Source organism: Physeter macrocephalus, chromosome 11 (genome assembly GCF_002837175.3).
Source record: "Physeter macrocephalus isolate SW-GA chromosome 11, ASM283717v5, whole genome shotgun sequence".
In the NCBI taxonomy this organism is placed as follows: Eukaryota; Metazoa; Chordata; class Mammalia; order Artiodactyla; family Physeteridae; genus Physeter; species Physeter macrocephalus.
In genome coordinates, this window is record NC_041224.1 from 106444296 (window position 1) to 106464207 (window position 19912).

Here is a 19912-nt window from a genome sequence, read left to right on the forward strand (position 1 = left end):
CCCCCAGCCCCGCCCCCCATTCCCTGCATCTGTGCAGCGCTGTCCCCGCCTGAGCATCCCTCCCTCCTCGGAGCCCCTCCCCCTCGGCATCCGGGTGCAGTGGGTGAACCTTCCCCGTGGCCCAGGGCTGCGCTCGTTCCTCGCCACCTGTCCTCTGCCTCCACTCCTGGGGTCCTTGAGGATGGAGATGACACCCCCACGGGAGCGGTTCTGAACTAATCACTTGAGTTCATCAGGATTGGCTGGGACAAGCACGCAGCTCTCTGCTCACCTCCACGCTTTATCCGTCTTGTTCCACATCTTCAACGCCTTCCCTCTCTCTCTGTTCTCTCCAGCTGCTCCAATACTAACCATCCGCTAAGAACAAGCTCAATTCCCACCTCCTCCGTAAAGCCCTCCAGGACTACCCTCTGTTGATTCTTTTCCCTCTGAGATCCTAGAGCACGCTATACCAACCAGTTTTCAGGGGGAAATTCTTTGCCTCTCCTCCTGTGTGTTCATCTTTTCTCTCCAACTCGACTATAGCGTTCTTGAACGGAAATCAGTATTACCGAGTGACTGAATATACTTTTCACGAGTAAGAAAATCAACTTAGGATTTTTTAACTTTACAGTAATGCGAAAGCAATACGCATTCAGTAGAAACTACTTCGACTTTTGAATTTTGAGCTTTCCTCGGGCCCACCGTATGGGGAAAGACACTTCCTCCTGATGCTGGGTGGCAAAGCCCCAGCTCCCCACCAGCCACGCGACCACACCAGGAGACAGCGGATAGATGCAACCACCACGGACCCAGACAAGCACTCTGCTTGTCAGTACAGTAGTCAATAAATTACACGAGATGGTCAGCACTTTATTAAAAAATAGTCCTTGCATTAGATGATTTTGCCCAACTATAGGCTAACCTAGGTGTTCTGAGTGCACTGAATGTAGGTGAAGCTAAGCAGTGATGTTTGACACGTCAGGTGTATTAAATGCATTTTCAATTTATGATATTTTCAACTTACCATGGGTTTACTGGGACGTAACCCCATGGTAAGTTGAGGAAGATCTGTACAACAGAAGCAGCAGCCAAGGAACCAGTAGGAGAAATAATGGTTTTTATTTAAAGACAGTCACGGCATGGAAGCAACCTAAGTGTCCATCAACAGATGAATGGATAAAGAAGATGTGGCACATATATACAATGGAATATTACTCAGCCATAAAAAGAAATGAAACTGAGTTATTTGTAATGAGGTGGATAGACCTGGAGTCTGTCATACAGAGTGAAGTAAGTCAGAAGGAGAAAAACAAATACCGTATGCTAACACATATATATGGAATCTAAGAAAAAAAATGTCATGAAGAGATTAGTGGTAGGATGGGAATAAAACACAGACCTACTAGAGCATGGACTTGAGGACGTGGGGAGGGGGAAGGGTAAGCTGTGACGAAGTGAGAGAGTGGCAGGGACATATATGCACTACCAAATGTAAATTAGATAGCTAGTGGGAAGCTGCCGCATAGCACAGGGAGATCACCTCTGTGCTTTGTGACCATGAGAGGGGTGGGATAGGGAGGGTGGGAGGGAGGGAGACGCAAGAGGGAAGGGATATGGGAACATATGTATATGTATAACTGATTCACTTTGTTGTAAAGGAGAAACTAACACACTATTGTAAAACAGTTATACTCCAATAAAGATGTTAAAAAAAATTTATTACAATATTATTGGCTATATTCCCTATTCTGTATATTACATCCCCATGACTTTTATTTTATAACTGGCAGCTTGTGCCTCTTAATTTCCTTCAAGCATTTTGCCCACTTACCCCACCCGCTTCAATCTGGCAACCACCATTTTGTTCTCTGTATCTATGAATCTGCTTATGTTCTGTTTGTTCTTTGTTTTGTTTTTTAGATTCCACATATAAGGGAAATCATATGGTATATCTCTGACTAATTTCACTTAGCATAATAGCCCCTAGGTCCATCCATGTCATTGCAAATGGAAAGATTTCATTCTTTTTTATGGCTGAGGAATATTCCATTGTGCGTGCACGTGCATGCGTGTGTGTGTGTGTATACACACACACACCACGTCTTTATCCATTTGTCTATCAATGAGCATTTTGGTTGCTTCCATATCTTGGGTATTGTAAATAATGAAATAATGCTGCAATGAACATAGGGGTATGTTTCAAATTAGTGTTTTCATTTTCTTCAGGTAGAAATTCCACCCAGAAGTGGAATTGCTGAATCATATGGTAACTCTATTTTTAATTTTTGAGGAACTTTCACTGTGTTTTCCGCAGTGGCTGCACCAGTTTACATTCCCATGAGCAGTGAATGAGGGTTACTTTTTCTCCACATCTTTGCCAACACTTGTTATTTTTTGTCTTTTTGATAATAGCCATTCTGACAGGTGTGAGGTGATATCTGATTGTGATTTTGATTTGAATTTTTCTGATGATTAGTGATGTTGAGCATCTTTTCATGTGGCTGTTGGTCATCTATATGCCTTCTTTGGAAAAATATCTCTTCAGGTATTTTGCCCATTTTTTAACTGGATTGGTTTTTTGATATTAAATTGTATGTGTTATTTATATATTCTAGATATTAACCCCTTATTCGATATGTGATTTGCAAATATCTTCTCCCATTCACTAGGTTGCCTTTTTGTTTTGTTGCTGGTTTCCTTTGCCGTGCAAAACTTTTTAGTTTGATGTAATCCTAACAATGATTTTTATTAGTTTCTTTTATCCTGTTTTTTTGAATACTTTGAAATTGGTCTGACTTCTTTTCTTCTAGCTTGATCACTGGAACTGTCTGAACCCTTTCTCCAAACTTCCTTCAAATGACTAGAGATGGTCTATGTCTTAAGAGAATAACTTTTAAAAAAATGTTATTGAGGTACCGTTGATTTACAATGTTGTGTTAATTTCTGCTGCACAGTAAAGTGACATAGGGAAAGAGCTCCTTAACATTGGTCTTGGCAATGATTTTATGGATATGATACCCAAAGCAAAGGAAACAAAAACAAAATAAATAAGTGGGACTACATCAAACTAAAGTGTTTCTGCACATCAAAATAAATGATCAACCAAATGAAAAGGCATCTTATAGAATGGGAGAAAATATTTGCAAAGCACATATCTGTTAAGGAGTTAATATTCAAAATATATAAGGGGCTTCCCAGGTGGCTCAGTGGTTGAGAATCCGCCTGCCAATGCGGGGGACATGGGTTCGAGCACTGGTCTGGGAAGATCCCACATGCCGCAGAGCAACTGGGCCCGTAAGCCACAATTACTGAGCCTGCGTGTCTGAAGCCTGTGCTCCGCAACAAGAGAGGCGGAGATAGTGAGAGGCCCGCGCACCGCGATGAAGAGTGGCCTCCGCTTGCTACAACCAGAGAAAGGCCTCGCACAGAAACGAAGACCCAACACAGCCATAAATAAATAAATAAATAAAACGAAAAAATATATATATAAAGAACTCATATAACTCAATAGCAAAAAAAAAAAAAAATTAAAAAAAGAGCAAAGGACCTGCATAGACATTTTTCCAAAGAAGATAAAATAAATAAAACGAAAAAAAAATATATATATAAAGAACTCATATAACTCAATAGCAAAAAAAAAAAAAAATTAAAAAAAGAGCAAAGGACCTGCATAGACATTTTTCCAAAGAAGATATTCTAATGTTCAGTAGGTACATAAAAAGGTGCTCTACATCACTATTCATCAGGGAAATGCAAATCAAAACCACAATGAAATATCACCTCACACCTGTCAGAATGGTTGTTATCAAAAAGGCCAGAGATAACAAGTACTGATGAGGATGTGGAGAAAAGGAACCCTTGTGTACTGTTAGTGGGGATTAAACTGGTGCAGCCATTATAGAAAACAGTATGGAGGTTCCTCAAAATATTAAAAATGGAACTACATATTATTCAGCAATCCCAGTTTGGGGTAAATATCTGAAGGAAAGGAAATCACTATCTTGAAGAGATACCTGCACCCTCATGTTCTTGGCGGTATTATTTACAATAGCCAAGACATGGAAACAATATGTGTCCAGCGACAGATGAATGAAGAAAATGTGATATATATTTGTGTATATATATATATACATATATATATATATTTCAGCTATTAAAAAAGAAGGAAACCACTGCGCCACCAGGGAAGCCCTGGAGCAGAGTTTTTTATGTTATTAAAGTAAAGCTGGTATAAATTCAAATTAGAGGGTTTTAACTTTAGGATGTTAAGTGTAATTTCCATGGTAACCACAAAGAAAATAGCTATAGAATATATACAAAAGGAAATGAGAAGGAAGTTTAAGCATTTCACTACAAAAGACCAACCAAAAAAAAAGAAAAGACAGTAATGCAGGAAATGAGGAACAAAAAAATCTGTAAGACATATAGAAAACAAGTAGCACAATGACAGAAGTAAGTCCCTGCTTATCAGTAATTACTTTATATGTAAATGGATTAAACTCTCCAATCAAAGACAAAGATTGATGGAATAGATTAAAACATATGATTGAACTATATGTTGTGGTCAAGAGACTCACTTGAGATTCAAAAACACAAAGGTTGAAAGTGAAAGTATGGAAAAAGATACTAATACCAGACAAAATAGATTTTATTTTATTATTTTATTTTATTTTATTTTATTTTTAAATTTTTGGCTGTATTGGGTCTTCGTTGCTGCGCGCGGGCTTTCTCTAGTTGCAGAGAATGGGGGGCTACTCTTCGTTGCCTTGCGCGGGTGTCTCGTGGTGGCTTCTCTTGTTGCGGAGCACTGGCTCTAGGCATGCAGGCTTCAGTAGTTGTGGCATGAGGGCTCAGTAGTTGTGGCTTGTGGGTTCTAGAGCGCAAGCTCAGTAGTTGTGGCTCACGGGCTTAGTTGCTCCATGGCATGTGGCATCTTCCCAGCCAGGGCTTGAACCCATGTCCCCTGCATTGGCAGGTGGATTCCTAACTACTGTGTCACCAGGGAAGCCCCCCAAAATAGATTTTAAATTAAAAAAAGTTACAAGAGACAAGGAGAACATTACACAGTAATAAAAATTTAAATACAGCAATAACATATAACAATTATAAACATTTACATGCCTAATGACAAATCATCAAAATATATGAAGCAAACCTGACAGAAGTGAAGGGAGAAATAGACTGCTCTACAATGATGGTTGGAGACTTCAAGACCCCACTCACAATAGTGGATAGAACAGACATACAGAAAGAAGATAAGCAAGGAAATGGAGGACTCAAACAACACAATAAACCAACTAAATCTAACAGAGATATACAGAATATTCCCTAAAGAAGGTATGTGAATGGCTAACAAGCACATGAAAAGATGCTGATCATCATTAATTATTAGAGAAATGCAAACTAATACTACAATGAGATACCACTTCACACCCATTAAGATGGCTACTATCAGAAAAACAGAAAATAGCAAGTGTTGGTGAGGATGTGGAAAAATTGGAACCCTTGTGCACTGTTGGTGGGAATGTAAACTAGTACAGCCCCTGTGGAAAACAGTATGGTGGTTCCTCAAAAAATTAAACATACAATTACCATATGATCCAGCAATTCCACTCCTGGGTATATACCCAAAAGAACTGAAAGCAGGTCTCAAAGAGATATTTGAACACCCATATTCAGAGTAGCATTATACACAACAGTTAAAATGTGGAAACAACCTTAATGTCCATCAGTGGATGAATGGATAAACAAATATGGTTTGTGCATATAACAGAATATTATCCTGCCTTACAAGTGAAGGAAATTCCACAATATGCCATGACATGCATGAACCCTGAGTACATTATGCTAAGTGAAATAAGCCAACCACGAAAAGACAAACACTGTATGAGTCCACTTATATGAGGTATTTAGAGAAGTCAAAATCATAGAGACAGAAAGTATAAGGTGACTGCCAGTGACTTGGGGAAGGAGAGAATAAGGAGTAATTGTTCAATGGGCATCGAGTTTCAGTTTTATAGGATGAAAGGAGCTATGGACAAGGATGGTGTTGATGGTTGCATAGCAATGTGAATATATTTAACACCACTGAACTGTACACTTAAAAGTGATTAAGATGGTAATGTTTATATTACGTGTATTTAGCCACAATAAAAAAAAATCTGCTAAAAAAATTGGGCTAGCATGATCTCACATATCTAAATGAGTGGAAAAACTGTCAGCAAATGAAAGAACACATTTACCTGGTCGTCCATTTTCTGGTAGGAGTTATTGACACTTGCTCTTCTACTGCCCTGAATTTGAGTCCTCCATCTCCAACTTCTTTAAATGTTTTCTTTTTCCTCTAAGTAAGGCCAGGACAGGTCACAGGGGAAGAGTGAAGGTCATTTTTATCACCCTGGCCTGGTCAGAAGGACATTGCCTGATTAACTGACCGGCCCACTGAATGACTGACCAGGTGGATTCTAGATCTATGGCTATTTGGCTAATTGACCAAAAGGTTTTCTGGATGCTTTGGATAATTTAAATGCAGTTCAAAAGGCTTTCGTGGTGCTGCTTTAATTTTTAATTAAAAATTATTGATTGAGTGAAATATTAATTAGGATGAGATAAAGCTGCTGTAACAAAGTAACTCAGTAAGAAATCAGTGGACTAAAAAGTTAGAGGTTTATTTTCCTGTCACTTAAAATTCTCGAGTGAGTGTTCCAGCTTGGCAGGGGACTCATCTCCACTTGGTCTCAAGGTATTGCTCATGAAGCTGGGTCCCTGTTGTATGCCAGTTCCAGCTTAGAGCAGGAAAAAAACATGGGAAAGTTCCTGTACCAGTTTTGAGGGCCAGACCTGGAAGAATTACACATACACATAAATTCTTCTCATACTCAGTTTGGTAGAACTCAGAAATATGACCACATTTGGCTGCCCCGTTCCAACTACAGCTCTTTGGCTAGGAAAGAAGGAGAGAATGGATTCTGGTGAGCAGGTAGCTATCTCAACCACAGTGCCTGCTAGTAGATATTAGGGAAAGGGGGCTACAACACAAGCAGCAATGAAACATCCTTTCTGTTCTCCGGAGACTCTGATCTAAACTATAACACAAACCAGCTTATGATAAGTGCTATTATAAAATTCAAAGGACTATGGGAATACAGGGAAGAGGATATAAATTCTCACTGGGAGAATCAGAGAAAACTACTTGTAGGAATAAGGGTTTTTTCCCTGGGCCTTGAAGGAAGCATAAAACATCAGGTTACCAATGTGGCAGAGGAAGAAGGGTATTTCTCATACAGGAAGAAGTAAAGGCTCAGAAACAGGAAGGTACAATCATCCCTGGTATCCATAGGGTATCCAGGAGTCCCTGCCCCACCAAAACCCACTGATGCACAAGTCCCTTATGTAAAATGCATAGTACTATGAATGTGATGGCCTCCATACGCACAGGTTTGGCACCTGCAGATTCAACCAACTGCGGATATGGAGGGTTAACCGTATAGGGAATGCTTGAGGAGCAGCAGGTAAGTTAACAGGGCTAGGAGAGAAGAGGGAGGCAGAGAGGTCTTGGGAGATGAGTTACGTTGGAATCAGATTGTGGAGGACTTTAAATTCCAAGCTAAGGGGCTTCCCTCGTGGCGCAGTGGTTGAGAGTCTGCGTGCCAATGCAGGGGACACGGGTTCGAGCCCTGGTCTGGGAGGATCCCACATACCGTGGAGCAACTGGGCCCGTGAGCCACAATTACTGAGCCTGCGCGTCTGGAGCCTGTGCTCCGCAGCAAGAGAGGCCGCGATAGTGAGAGGCCTGCGCACCGCGATGAAGAGCGGCCCCTGCGTGCCACAACTAGAGAAAGCCCTCGCACAGAAACGAAGACCCAACACAGCCATAAATAAATAAATTAATTTAAAAAATAAATTAAAAAAAAAATAAATTCCAAGCTAAAAGCTCTGGCTTTATCTATATGCGGTAGAGAGCCAGTGAATATTTATAAGGAGAGAAATGACATATTAAGTTCTGCATTTCAGAAAGAAAACCCTAGTAGTAGTACAGATGAGGATGGGGATGACAAGGAGACCACTTAGGAAACCAGGGAGATATTCCTGAAGTAGAGTGAACAGAATTTGGTGAATTAGAGCATGGCGGGAGAGGGGCTGCAAGGGAAGAGACAATCCACACAAAGATCACACCAAGTGCTTGGGCGGATGGATTTGCCTTGACATGAGCAAAACAATCCTGAATGCCTAGATCCTTGGGAAATTAGGAGTGAAGCAAGTGGATGAAGGGTGATGGGCAGCATTAGGCTGAGTTTTCTCAAATTTCCCTTGAGTAATCACCCCTCCTACACAGAGCATTTATTTCTCATGTTCAGCCTTTGTGTAGAATGTGCTTTCTCCCAGAAAAGTGTAAAACAGTGATGGATGATTTATTGAGGTTAAATATAACACTAGAAGCTTCTTCCTGATAGAATTACACTCAATTCAGCTTAAACCAAATCTGTTTTTGAGCATTTGTCACATGCAGCAATAGCTGAAAAGAGTGGTAGCAATGGTGATGTAGGTAGTTCCTGAGCCTATAGGTACTTATTTTCACTCCCAGCCCCTCTACCTCCCGCTGTTCTCTTCAGAGCAGACTTCACTTCCTGGTTCCTCAGTGTATAGATGAGGGGGTTCAGTAATGGAGTGACAATAGTGTAAAACACAGCCATTGCCCCATCCAGGGGACTCTTGGAGCCAGCCCGAAGGTAAATGAAAATACAGGGGACATAGTAGATTGTGACCACAGTTAGGTGGGAGCCACAGGTGGAGAAGGCTCGGCACCGCCCATCAGCAGTGCGTATCTGCAGGATGGCATGGACTACATTGGCATAGGAGAGAAGAATTAACACGAAGCAACTGGCAGCCACTACCTCAATGTCTACAAAGGTCACAAGCTCATTGACAGTTGTGTCAGCACAGGCCAGTCAAAATACTGCAGGGATGTCACAGATAAAGTAATCCACCTGGTTGGGCCCACAGTAGGGCAGGTGGAAGGTGAGGGTGGCCTGGATGGACGCATGAATGGAGCCGGCCACCCATGCTCCAGCCACAAGGGTGGTGCATAATCTCCCATTCATGATTACGGGGTAGCGCAGGGGTTGGCATATTGCCAGGTACCTGTCGTAGGTCATCAAGGTGTAGAGGAAGCACTGAGTGCTGCCCAGGAAATGAAAGAAATACAGTTGAGCCACACAACCACCAAATGGGATTCTCTTGCTGGCGGGAGTAAAGTCCAATATTAGCTGGGGAACGATAACTGAGGAGAGCCACATGTGCAGGAATGAGAGCACACCCAGAAGCATGTACATGGGGCAAGCGTGGAGCTTTGGGTCAGCCCCTGAGCAAAATGATCAGGTTCCCCAGCTGAGTCAGGATGTAGATGATGAAGAAGACCAGGAAGAGAAGTGTCCTCAGACTTGGGGGGTGAGATAAGCCCAGGAAAACGAAATCTGTCACTACAGTGTCCAGGGATGTGTTTTTGGTCTTCCCCATGTCTTTCTGTAGTCTGCTAAGATGAATGATGAAATCAGACAAGGGGAATAAAACACAGGGAGGTGGTGAGAGAATGCTTTTGCCTGATGATTAATGCCTGAGAGTTATGAGATAAACTGAATACTATTACATTTTCTTTTTCTAAAAGAAGAGGTGGTATCGTCATTAATCATTTTGGTGTACTTGATAAGAGAAATCACCCACAGGCTGGTTAGTGTCCTAGATGGATGGAAACTCTTATCTTCTGAGAGATACTGAGAAGCAGAATTTGGCAGATCAGGGAACACGGGAATGTGTGAATGATAGGGAAGTACCATTAACTCCAGTCAAAAAGGGTGATTACCAAAGAGGGGCTAAGGTTGAGACAGAGCAGTGTGGAATGCATACCCCAGAATTACTACATCTATTTTTTCCTCCACTTACCGTCATTGCCATGTCCCCACTTTGACCTCAGCTGAAATCCCATCTCCTCACCAGAGCATGCAACAATATTCATTTTTCTGGTCCTTATTTGCCACTGCATCATACTCACTGTGATTCCTTCTTAATGTTTCGATGCACAGACTTCCTCAGTGCTCTCACAGTTCAATGCTGCAGCTTGGAACATGTGCACACACGGCCTTCTCTGCTCCCTTCACCTAGTTAATGCCCACTTTTCCTTCAGGACTGTGTTTGGAGGTCCTAATCTTCAAAAAGACTTTCCTGATTCCTGAGGACCATGTTTACACTTTTCAGAGCATGTACCACATTATGTTGTCGTTGTCTAATGTCTCTTCCATTAGTCATCCCTTCTAGCACAGTAAAAGTGATAATTATTTCCTGAATAACTGAATGGCTGATTGAATGATTGTTGCCAAATCCTACTGATATGACACAGTGTTTCTTTCTCCAACCGGAGGGCCCACCTGGCTGGCAAGGGACCACTTCATTCTTATGCATTATGGGTCTAGTTTCATTACAACAAACTCCAAGGATCTTTTGTTTTTTATTGCTCCAGGGTATCATTTAGATTTATTGGTTGGTTTATGTGGTTCATTGGTTTGGGATTGGTTTTTTTGTAAGGTGTTTCAGAGAAATTTTTATTGTTTACTATAAAATCTTTGATTAATGCAGGACTTAATCTTTAGTTTAATCTTTAGTTTGTACCTATATAAAATTATATCCATATCTAGATCTAGATCTATAATTGACTCTTTTTTTTTTGTTTTTTCCGTATGCGGGCCTCTCACTGTTGTGGCCTCTCCCGTTGCGGAGCACAGACTCCGGACGCGCAGGCTCAGCGGCCATGGCTCACGGGCCTAGCCGCCCCGCGGCATGTGGGATCTTCCCGGACCGGGGCACGAACCCGTGTCCCCCGCATCGGCAGGCGGACTCTCAACCACTGCGCCACCAGGGAAGCCCTCTATGTACTTTTTAAGATATTTTAGATACTTCATTGAACAAAACATACAAAGGTTCTTGCCCTTATGGAGTTTATATTCTAGAAGCAGGTGACAGACAATAATAAACAATAGACTAATTAAATAAGTAAAATACATAGTATGTTAGAAGGTGATGAGTGCTTTCAAAAAGTAAAAAAGTAGATCAGAGTAAAGGGGATCAGGAGTGCTGGGGTTTCTGGGTGAGTTTCAGTTTTCTATAAGATCATCAGCATAAGCCTCATTGAGAAGGTAATATTTGAGCAAATACATTAAGGGGGTGAGGGATTGACTATGGGATCTGGGGGAAGAGGTTCCAAGCAGAGGAAGTAACCAGTGCAAAGGCCTTCAGGTGGGAACGTGTTTAGAGTATCTGAGGAATAGGAAGGAGGTCAATATGATTGGAGCTGAGTGAATGAAGGGGAGGGTGATAGGAGATAAGGTTAGAGCCGTAATGGAGAGCTGTATCATTTAGGGCCTGGTAGGATACTGTAAAGACTTCATTTTTACAAGATGTGAGATGGGGAGCTATTGGAAATCTTTGGTGGAATGACATGATCTGACCTAGATTTTAATAGGATTTCTCACGGTTACATTGAGAATAAATTGTACTATTATTATTATTTTTTTTACGGCACGCGGGCCTCTCACTGTTTTGACCTCTCCCGTTGCGGAGCACAGGCTCCGGACGCGCAGGCTCAGCAGCCATGGCTCACGGGCCTAGCCGCCCCGCGGCATGTGGGATCTTCCCGGACCGGGGAACGAACCCGTGTCCCCTGCATCGGCAGGCGGACTCTCAACCACTGCGCCACCAGGGAAGCCTGAAAGCAATCTCTTTTTTTCCGGACTTGTCTTCAGTGGCAGACACTTACGATTTTCATTGGAAGGACACTGAACTAGGGGACTAGAGTTCTAGCTTCAGATCTGTTCAGTCACAAACTTTTTGTGTGACCTTAGGCAAGTCATGTAACCTTTTGGAGTATCTGCTTTCTGTCCTGTAAAATGAATGGGCTATAGCAGGTAGACTCTGAGACTTCTTACCAGCTCCAAATTTCTTAGATGTTAAGAAATTATTATCTTGAACTTCCCATCCTAAATGGGCCCATGACAACAGACTGATTCAGCTGGAAATGAAAAGAATAAGTGAATTGTATGGACTAACTACCCACACAGGGCCCTGGTGAAGTAGTTAAGTATAATCTAGGTTAAAAATCCTCTCTGCACACTGTGCTTTCTCTTTATGATGAAGGGAGTTGTGCACAAAGGAATATGGTTGTAGGGTAGTAATTTTTTTCTACTCTGCTGGGTCAAATGGCACTCAAGAGGTCAGGTGTTTGTAACCTGAACACAAAAAGTTCAGAGAAAAAAAAGAAGCCTAGAGTTCAGTTACTTTTGACAAATTACAGGTCAGTAAGGACTGCCTGTTAAGATGACCCAGAGAAAAATTCATCTTTTTAATGAATCTCCTGTGTTCCTCTGGTGCATGCCAACATCATAGATAAGATGAGAGGATGCCTCTAGCGTTTCATTATAACTCTTGCTCTCACTGATTACCCTGGTCTGTAAATGCTTCTCTGTGGTAAGAATGGTAGTTAACAAAGGAGTTGGCTTCCCCATGGACCTTATAAAAAATGTTGTGGTTATGAGGTGATTAACTTATGTAGGTGAATGAATGTAGCCAATGAACCAAGCTATGCACACAGAACATATCCAGGGGGCAGAGAATCACAAAGCCTAGTCATACTCAGAATGCTGTTTAGCATTTAAAGGTGAATTCTGGGAGAAAAGTGAAAAAGGAACCCTGAGAATTATTATTATACTTTGATTTTGAAAACACTAAATGTGAAATGGCAGATGATTAGAATATTTTTGTAGAATTTGTACATGTTGCTTTAGAATAGATTACTGGAGCAAAAGTAAAAATGCCTTGCCATTAGGGGAGGCTGGTCAGCTCAAGAGGCTCTATTCAAGCTACCACTGTACACCAGGCACACATCCTATTTGCAGTCAGTAAACATCACCAACTCCTTTATTGTGCCACTTGTTGTATCTCAGGGGCAGATTAATCTTACTCTGTTGTATAGAATAGATTGGAGGGGTGAGCGAGCTAGTTTAGGATTTCAAATCTAGGTGAATGATGGGAACAATTATAGAAATTGAAAGTCAGGAAGAGAAGCAGGCTTTATGTGAAAAGGATAATTTAGATTTTGGCTTCTTTAGTAACAGTGTGTCTTAAGAGAATTGAATTTTTCTGTTAAGAAGTCATTAGTTTCCTGTGTGGTCCTAACTCTCACTAGGAATATCAGAGTTAGGGTCATTATGGCACTTTTATGTGAATTACAGTCGGTTGTAATATGGTTGCAACTTACTGATTTTTGTGAGATAAAGTTGTTTTACTACCATTTGCTGGAAGATTGTGTTAGAGATACAAATCAATGGATTTGTGATAGGAGTAGTTCTCCTGGGGTTGAGATGTGCACACTTGTATGACTATATGCAGAGCCTTGTCAGGTTAGATATTTAAAAATAAATGGTTCATCCACTTCCCCAACATTTCTTCTTTGAAATGACTACCAGAGATACGGGTATTGCTGAGAGATAAAGAGCAGGAAGTAAACCTTGAATTGCCACAAACCTTGAATAAAAGTGAGCATGTACTAGGCTACAAAGGAAGTCTCTAGATGGAAATATTTTAGGTGCATTCTCTTTATGGTCTAAGAAAGACAGGGGTGGTCACTGTAACTACTGTCTGTAGGACTGTAACTACTGCAGTCCTCTGGTAGTAGGTGTGCCGATGTATCCTTTAACGTGTATAGTGAGGACTGTGAGAAGTGAATTTGTGGTGTTGGATCTGAGTGGTGATGATGTTTGATTGCTTGATTGGAGCATTCCATGTGGTGAGGTGTATTTGAGAATTCTTTCTGACATATAGCATCGAATCCTCACTACCTACCTCTTCTGGAGAGTCTGTGAGCTATTTAATATCTCTTAATTTTTCTGCATCAACTAGCCAGTGTAGATTTTATTGAATTGCATCTGAAAATCTGACTGATTAAAGGGAGATCTTAATAAAGCATATTGCGTTATAAAGCTAAGATGATAAAAACAGTATGGTAGTGTTACAGAAACAACTAGATCAATGAAACAAAATATAAAACTCAAGAAGAGACCAAATTCCTAGGTAACATTATATATAATAAAGACTGTACCACAGATCGGTGGGGGAAAGGTGGATTATTTTGTAGATAGTGTTGGGAAGACTGTTCTGCTCTGTGGAGAAAACTAAAGTTCCATTTCCTCTTAAACCATATATACATGCAGAGTTCAGATGAATTAAAACCTACATGTAAAAGAAAAACCTATAAAGATAATCAAATACAATGCAGGAAATTATGTTTGTGGCCTTGGAGTAGGGAATGATTTCTAAGTCAAGATCCCAAAACTCAAATCATAAAGTAAAAAAAAAAAAAGATATCTTTGACCCCATCAAAATGAAGTATTTCCATTCAAAAAGGACACCACAGACAAAGTTAACACATTAGGGGTATACTAGAAGAAGATATTTGTGATGTTGAACACTTCAAGGAATCAATGTATGAGGAACTCCTGAAACTTACTGAGAAAAAGACTGGGGACCTAATTTTAAAATGGGCAAATCACTTGAACAGGTAATATTGAAAAGGAAAACACAAATGGCTCAATTTCACCAAAAGAGTAATACAAGTTAAAATGAGATTCCACACTCAGCATATTGGTAAAATTTAGACAGTTTTATAATTTTGATAACACCAAATGCTGTTGAGGATTTGGAGAGACTGGACTGCTCAAGCATTTTTGGTAGAAGTTGTATGTGATTATCACTACTTTGACTGATTAGTGAAATTGAGTATGTATATACACTATAATTGGACATATCCCAAAGAAGTTCTTACATAGTTAATAAGGGGAAATATAGAAATATGTTTATTACTGTGTTGATGGGAGTTACAGGCATCCTATGAGTCCATCACTAGGGGGTTGGATAGGTAAATGTGGGGGAAGCACATGATAAAATATTTTGCAGTAGTTAGAAACTGTGAGCCAGAAGTACATACCCAGTAATCTAGAAAGAGTTTTAAGTTATCTATAGCTGTAGACCACTTGGCTTCAGGATGAAGCTGCCTAAACACTTAAGTCAGCTTATTTGTATAATTGTATTTCCTTTGTGTTTCCTTTTATGTTTCAATTGTCAGAAATTTCAGAGCTCAAATTAATCCCAGTAGCCATATTAGTTTTTCTACTAAATGAATCTGTGTCCACTGTCTTTGATTCCTCCATCCTAATTTTACAGCCATATTGGAATTTTGTATTTTATTTGGAAACTTTTTTTTTTCTGGGGAAACTTTTTCTGGGGAAACTTTTTAAAATTTATATATAAATAAAAAGTCACTGTTGGACCTTAATGATCATCTTATTATTGTTAAGGAATCTCCCAGTAAAAAAAGAAAAAAAATATTAGGGAAGAAACGAATTTCTCCTGACCTGGGAGACTATTTAAAAAGACAGAATTGGAAATGAATAAAGCAACCATTTTAGGATGAGGAAAGAAATATTTCACTCTATGGAAGTGTGTTTTAAATAATCACTCATCCGAATGAAGAACATCTTTTGTTAATCAGAAGGCTTTCCAGGAAGGTGGTTATTTCCTCTGTATAGACTTCATATCCCTATGGAAATTGAATAAGGAAGAGGAATTTGAACAAAAGCAAATGGCAAAAACTCTCTTCAGGATATGAGAGGCTATGAAGACTGTCTCAGAGGCTGCTTGGGGATATGATTTTCCATCAGTTCCCATGTTGCCCGCTAGGTGGTGGTGGTGCACATAAAAACTCTACTGTATAAACCATGAATTGCCATAAACCTTGTTTACTCTTCTTTTTCAACCAAAATCCCAAGAAAATCTGTATAAAAGCCTCAGGTAGAAGTATGAAGCCCTCAATAATAACAGAGGGGACAGTCTCAGGCTATAAGATGAGGATAGGTACCATCCAGAAGAGATCATCTCCAAATGCAATTTTGGGTCTTCCTTGACCCAGTTTCTTTTGGTTACAGAAAAATACAAGGGAGATTTTCTTTCTATACTTATTCCAGAGATCACCTTGGATGAAAGGAGTCAAATTTTGATGAATATCATAGTTTACATCGTAATTTTTGTGCCTTAAAAAAATACCTATTGCTCATCTACCACAATTACTATGATTTCATGATCATTATTTTTAACATGTTATCATATCATTATAGCACATGTGATAAGTTCAGCATACCTTTTGTGTGAATCTATCCCTTTAGTTTGAATGATGAAGCAGTCTCCCAACCATTGGGAGACTCCTTCTGACACCACTAATGAAGGAAGAGAGCTCTTAAATGATTAATTCATTATTAAATGCACAGCTGTGGTGACCTCTGAAAGGATACATTCCTTTTTAAGACTACCTTCTCAAAACAAAGTCATTATTATGTAGCCTCAGAACTGTAGTCACTCTTCTTCAGTTCACAGATTCTGGCTGGTGATGTCATGACACAGAAGAAAATGCAAAACAGGCAGCCTTACCTCAGCTTCCTGGTGAGCGTCACACTTGTGGCTGAGGCCTGAGACCAGCTGCGTTTTGGCCATGGCTTTGCAGAGCGTTCTGGAAGCACTGTGGCTGGAGCTCCTCCTCAGCTCTCTCTGGAATGGTGAGTAGGCTCCTTCATCATCTGGTCTTGGAAGAGTGTATGCCATTGTTTTAAAACTTGGACTCATTAAAAAAATGAAACAGCCAAATTCATTAATACCCACTGTATCTAAGGGGCAATCAATAAACCAAATCGTAGTGTAAAAGTCACAACGTTCTTCTTCTATTTCCTGTAGTTGCAGAGAGCAAGGACCGAGTATTTCAGCCTTCCCCTGTGGTCTCTTCGGAGGGTGCTCTGGCAGAAATCTCCTGTAATCACTCTATATCCAATGCTTACAACTTCTTCTGGTACCTTCACTTCCCAGGATGTGCACCAAGACTCCTTGTTAAGGTCTCAAGGCCTTCTCAGCAGGGACGCTACAACATGACATATGAGCAGTTCTCTTCATCACTGCTTATCCTCCAGGTGCAGATGGCAGATGCAGCCATTTACTACTGTGCTCTGGGGGACACAGAGGCAGGGAATCCATGAAGAGCTGAACAGAAACAAGGAGAGATCACAGCCTTTGCAGGAGGTGGGAAAAAAGATGAGCAATAACTCATCACCCCACCACCCCCAATTCAGCATTCTCCAAGCTTTTCCATTTTGCACTATCAGAAAAAACATTTGAGTCCAGACACACTATATATTAGTAAAGGTACATGGGGAAATACGTTTTTAAGGAGTGTTTCATTAATAGTCTGTAAATCCATGTTTTAAATAGTTTTCTTTTTAAAATAAATTTATTTATGTTATTTTTTTATTTTATTTATTTATTGTTTCTGGCTGCGTTGGGTCTTCGTTGCTGCGCGTGGGCTTTTCTCTGGTTGCGGCGAGCGGGGGCTGCTCTTCGTTGCAGTTCGTGGGCTTCTCATTGCAGTGGTTTCCCTTGTTGCGGAGCACGGGCTCTAGGCGCGCTGGCTTCAGTAGTTGTGGCACACGGGCTCAGTAGTTGTGGCTCGCGGGCTCTAGAGTGCAGGCTCAGTAGCTGTGGCACACGGCCTTAGTTGCTCCGCGGCATGTGGGATCTTCCCGGACCAGGGATCGAACCCGTGTCCCCTGCACTGGCAGGCGGATTCTCAACCACTGCACCACGAGGGAAGCCCTGAAATAGTTTTCTTGATAATTGAAACACTTTTGATCCATTTCTTTTGAAATCTGATTGGATTATTTTTGCTTTCCCTCATAAAATGGCTGATGATGAACTTGTGATAGGAGGAAGAGTCATGTCCACTCTGCCATTTTCTTCTTGCTTTCTGTGTTTGCATTTTAAATATTATCTGCCAGCTTCACTCTCTTTGCAGGAATCTTTTCAAGACGTGTATCCATTTTATAAAGGGTACTTTAGTTAACATTAGATAATATAGTAAGCTGAAAGGGAATGAATGAGTGAGCGGCTACTGCCAACAGCCCTGAGTTTGGAAGCTCAATCCTTCCCTCAGGATATTTTACTTATTATAATCTAATATATAGGCCCCGTGAGGATGTCAGTGTCAATTGGTATATGAAATATTAGTAAAACTCAATCTCCTTCCAAATTTTTAAGCCAAAAAGAAAATACAACTGGAAGTTGTAATATATTCTTCCCATATCCTCGTTACTTTGTCTTTTTACCCAGACCTGTCCCTCCCACTTTAGAAACCAAGGTCCTAGGATAGATTAGTGATTCCCAAAGTTTTTAAAATCATAAGTCTCTGGAGTTTTGTTCAAAAAAAATAGAGTTTTTCCTACATTCTAGATTAACTGAATCAGAGTTTTCAGGAGTGGGGCCCTGAAGTCTGTATTTTCCATACATGTCTCCCTGGTGATTCTGGTAGTCAGTCACATTTGATGTGGGAATCCCAGACTCTGGACTCCAGATCCTGAGGCCTTAGCCACTATTCTTTACTTTTAGTAACATCCAAATGTCTCCATTGTATACACATATAAATTGGTATATGGTTGTACAACTTCTTTAGGCATATTCTATTTTGGATTATTGCTTGTTTAACAGTGTATTAGTCTTACCTTTTAACCAAATGAAATGTTTGAAAAGACGAATCGTGTGCATTTTCTTCATGAGTTCTGTCTGCATGGTGCCGTGTGTATTGCTGTTGCTCCATAAACAGTGAATAAGCATGTGGCCCCCTCATTGTTTTGGCAAGCAAGAAAAGAGACAGAAAATTCCTTTTGTTCGTAGAGGAAGTTCTTTTTTCAGTTCACTGAGAAGTGTGTGTGTGTGATGTTTTGAAAACCCTACCTTTTATTTGTTTTTCTGTTTTTGCTTTTTTGTGTGTGTGTTACGCGGGCCTCTCACTGTTGTGGCCTCTCCCGTTGCGGAGCACAGGCTCCAGACGCGCAGACTCAGCGGCCATGGCTCACGGGCCCAGCCGCTCCGCGGCATGTGGGGTCTTCCCGGACCGGGACACGAACCCGTGTCCCCCGCATCGGCAGGCGGACTCTCAACCACTGCGCCACCAGGGAAGCCCCGAAAACCCTACCTTTTACATTGGTGTTTTGATTCTACTGTTTAAACTGTCAATGACTAGCCTTCCTACCAGATTTTTTCCAGCTCATATGTAGAAGACTAAAGACATTATTACCCAAAGGGGAAGTGGAAGAAGAATGAAATAAAAGAAGGGGAAAATGCAGCTGATGAGAGAGGAATTACAAAGAAGAGAGCTCAGTGATAGCTCAGTCTTAAAGGCATCATGAAGCTTTCAGTCCTATGGTGACTTGTGAAACATTTACAGGAGAGTAAAATTCCCTGTATTGCCAAATCCTGGGAGTTTGCATCTATATAGAGATTTCCATATTCTTTTTTGGAGGATTACTTCCCATTAAAAACAAAACAAAATAAAAAATTCCTGGTTGAAAAAGCTGTTCTAAGACTCCTGAGACTAAACATGGAGAGCAGGGCTGGAGAGTTACCTAAGAGTCCAGTGCAGTTGTCATGAAGCTGTCCAAGGTCTCCCTGGATCGGTCTGCTCTGTCTGCTGCTGCTAATATCTCATTGATGGTAAAGTTTTCTTGCAGTCAGTGGCTCAGCCAGTTCTTCAAATGTCTGAGGACCTCTTAGAAGCAATTATCTAGGGACTGCTTTGGTTATGTGGCACATACAAGTGAGGTCAGCATTTGGTATACACTCAATTAATAAGATGACCTCTAAAGTTCTACTTGGCACATTCAAGTCTATGATTGTATAATTTTATTAGGATAATGGAATTACTTTCCAATATTATAAGGTTTCTAAAAAAAGTAAGTGATCAAAAAAAAAAAGTAAATGATCAAAATTGAAATTTTCAGTGTGATTTAGTGGAAAG

The 19912-nt window shown here is 40.7% G+C and overlaps 2 protein-coding genes and 1 gene segment (V, D, J or C); 1 reads left to right on the plus strand and 2 right to left on the minus strand.

Annotated features, from left to right (window-relative positions):
- The window catches only part of LOC102993112 (olfactory receptor 10G3), a 15258-nt gene extending 9022 nt beyond the window's left edge, over nt 1-6236 (minus strand). Inside the window, 1 exon segment of the mRNA XM_024133267.1 lies at nt 6225-6236. Coding sequence (XP_023989035.1) covers nt 6225-6236 — 12 coding nt within the window.
- Nucleotides 6237-8540: 2304 nt separating this feature from the next.
- On the minus strand, nt 8541-9498 carry LOC102983973 (olfactory receptor 10G2-like). Its single transcript, XM_024133269.1, is given in 2 exon segments — nt 8541-9342; nt 9344-9498. Coding segments are annotated over 2 exon segments (957 nt in total).
- A 7069-nt stretch (nt 9499-16567) lies between these two features.
- Nucleotides 16568-17102, plus strand: LOC102983706 (T cell receptor alpha variable 2-like). The segment is given in 2 exon segments: nt 16568-16631; nt 16807-17102. Coding segments are annotated over 2 exon segments (360 nt in total).
- Nucleotides 17103-19912: the final 2810 nt, after the last annotated feature.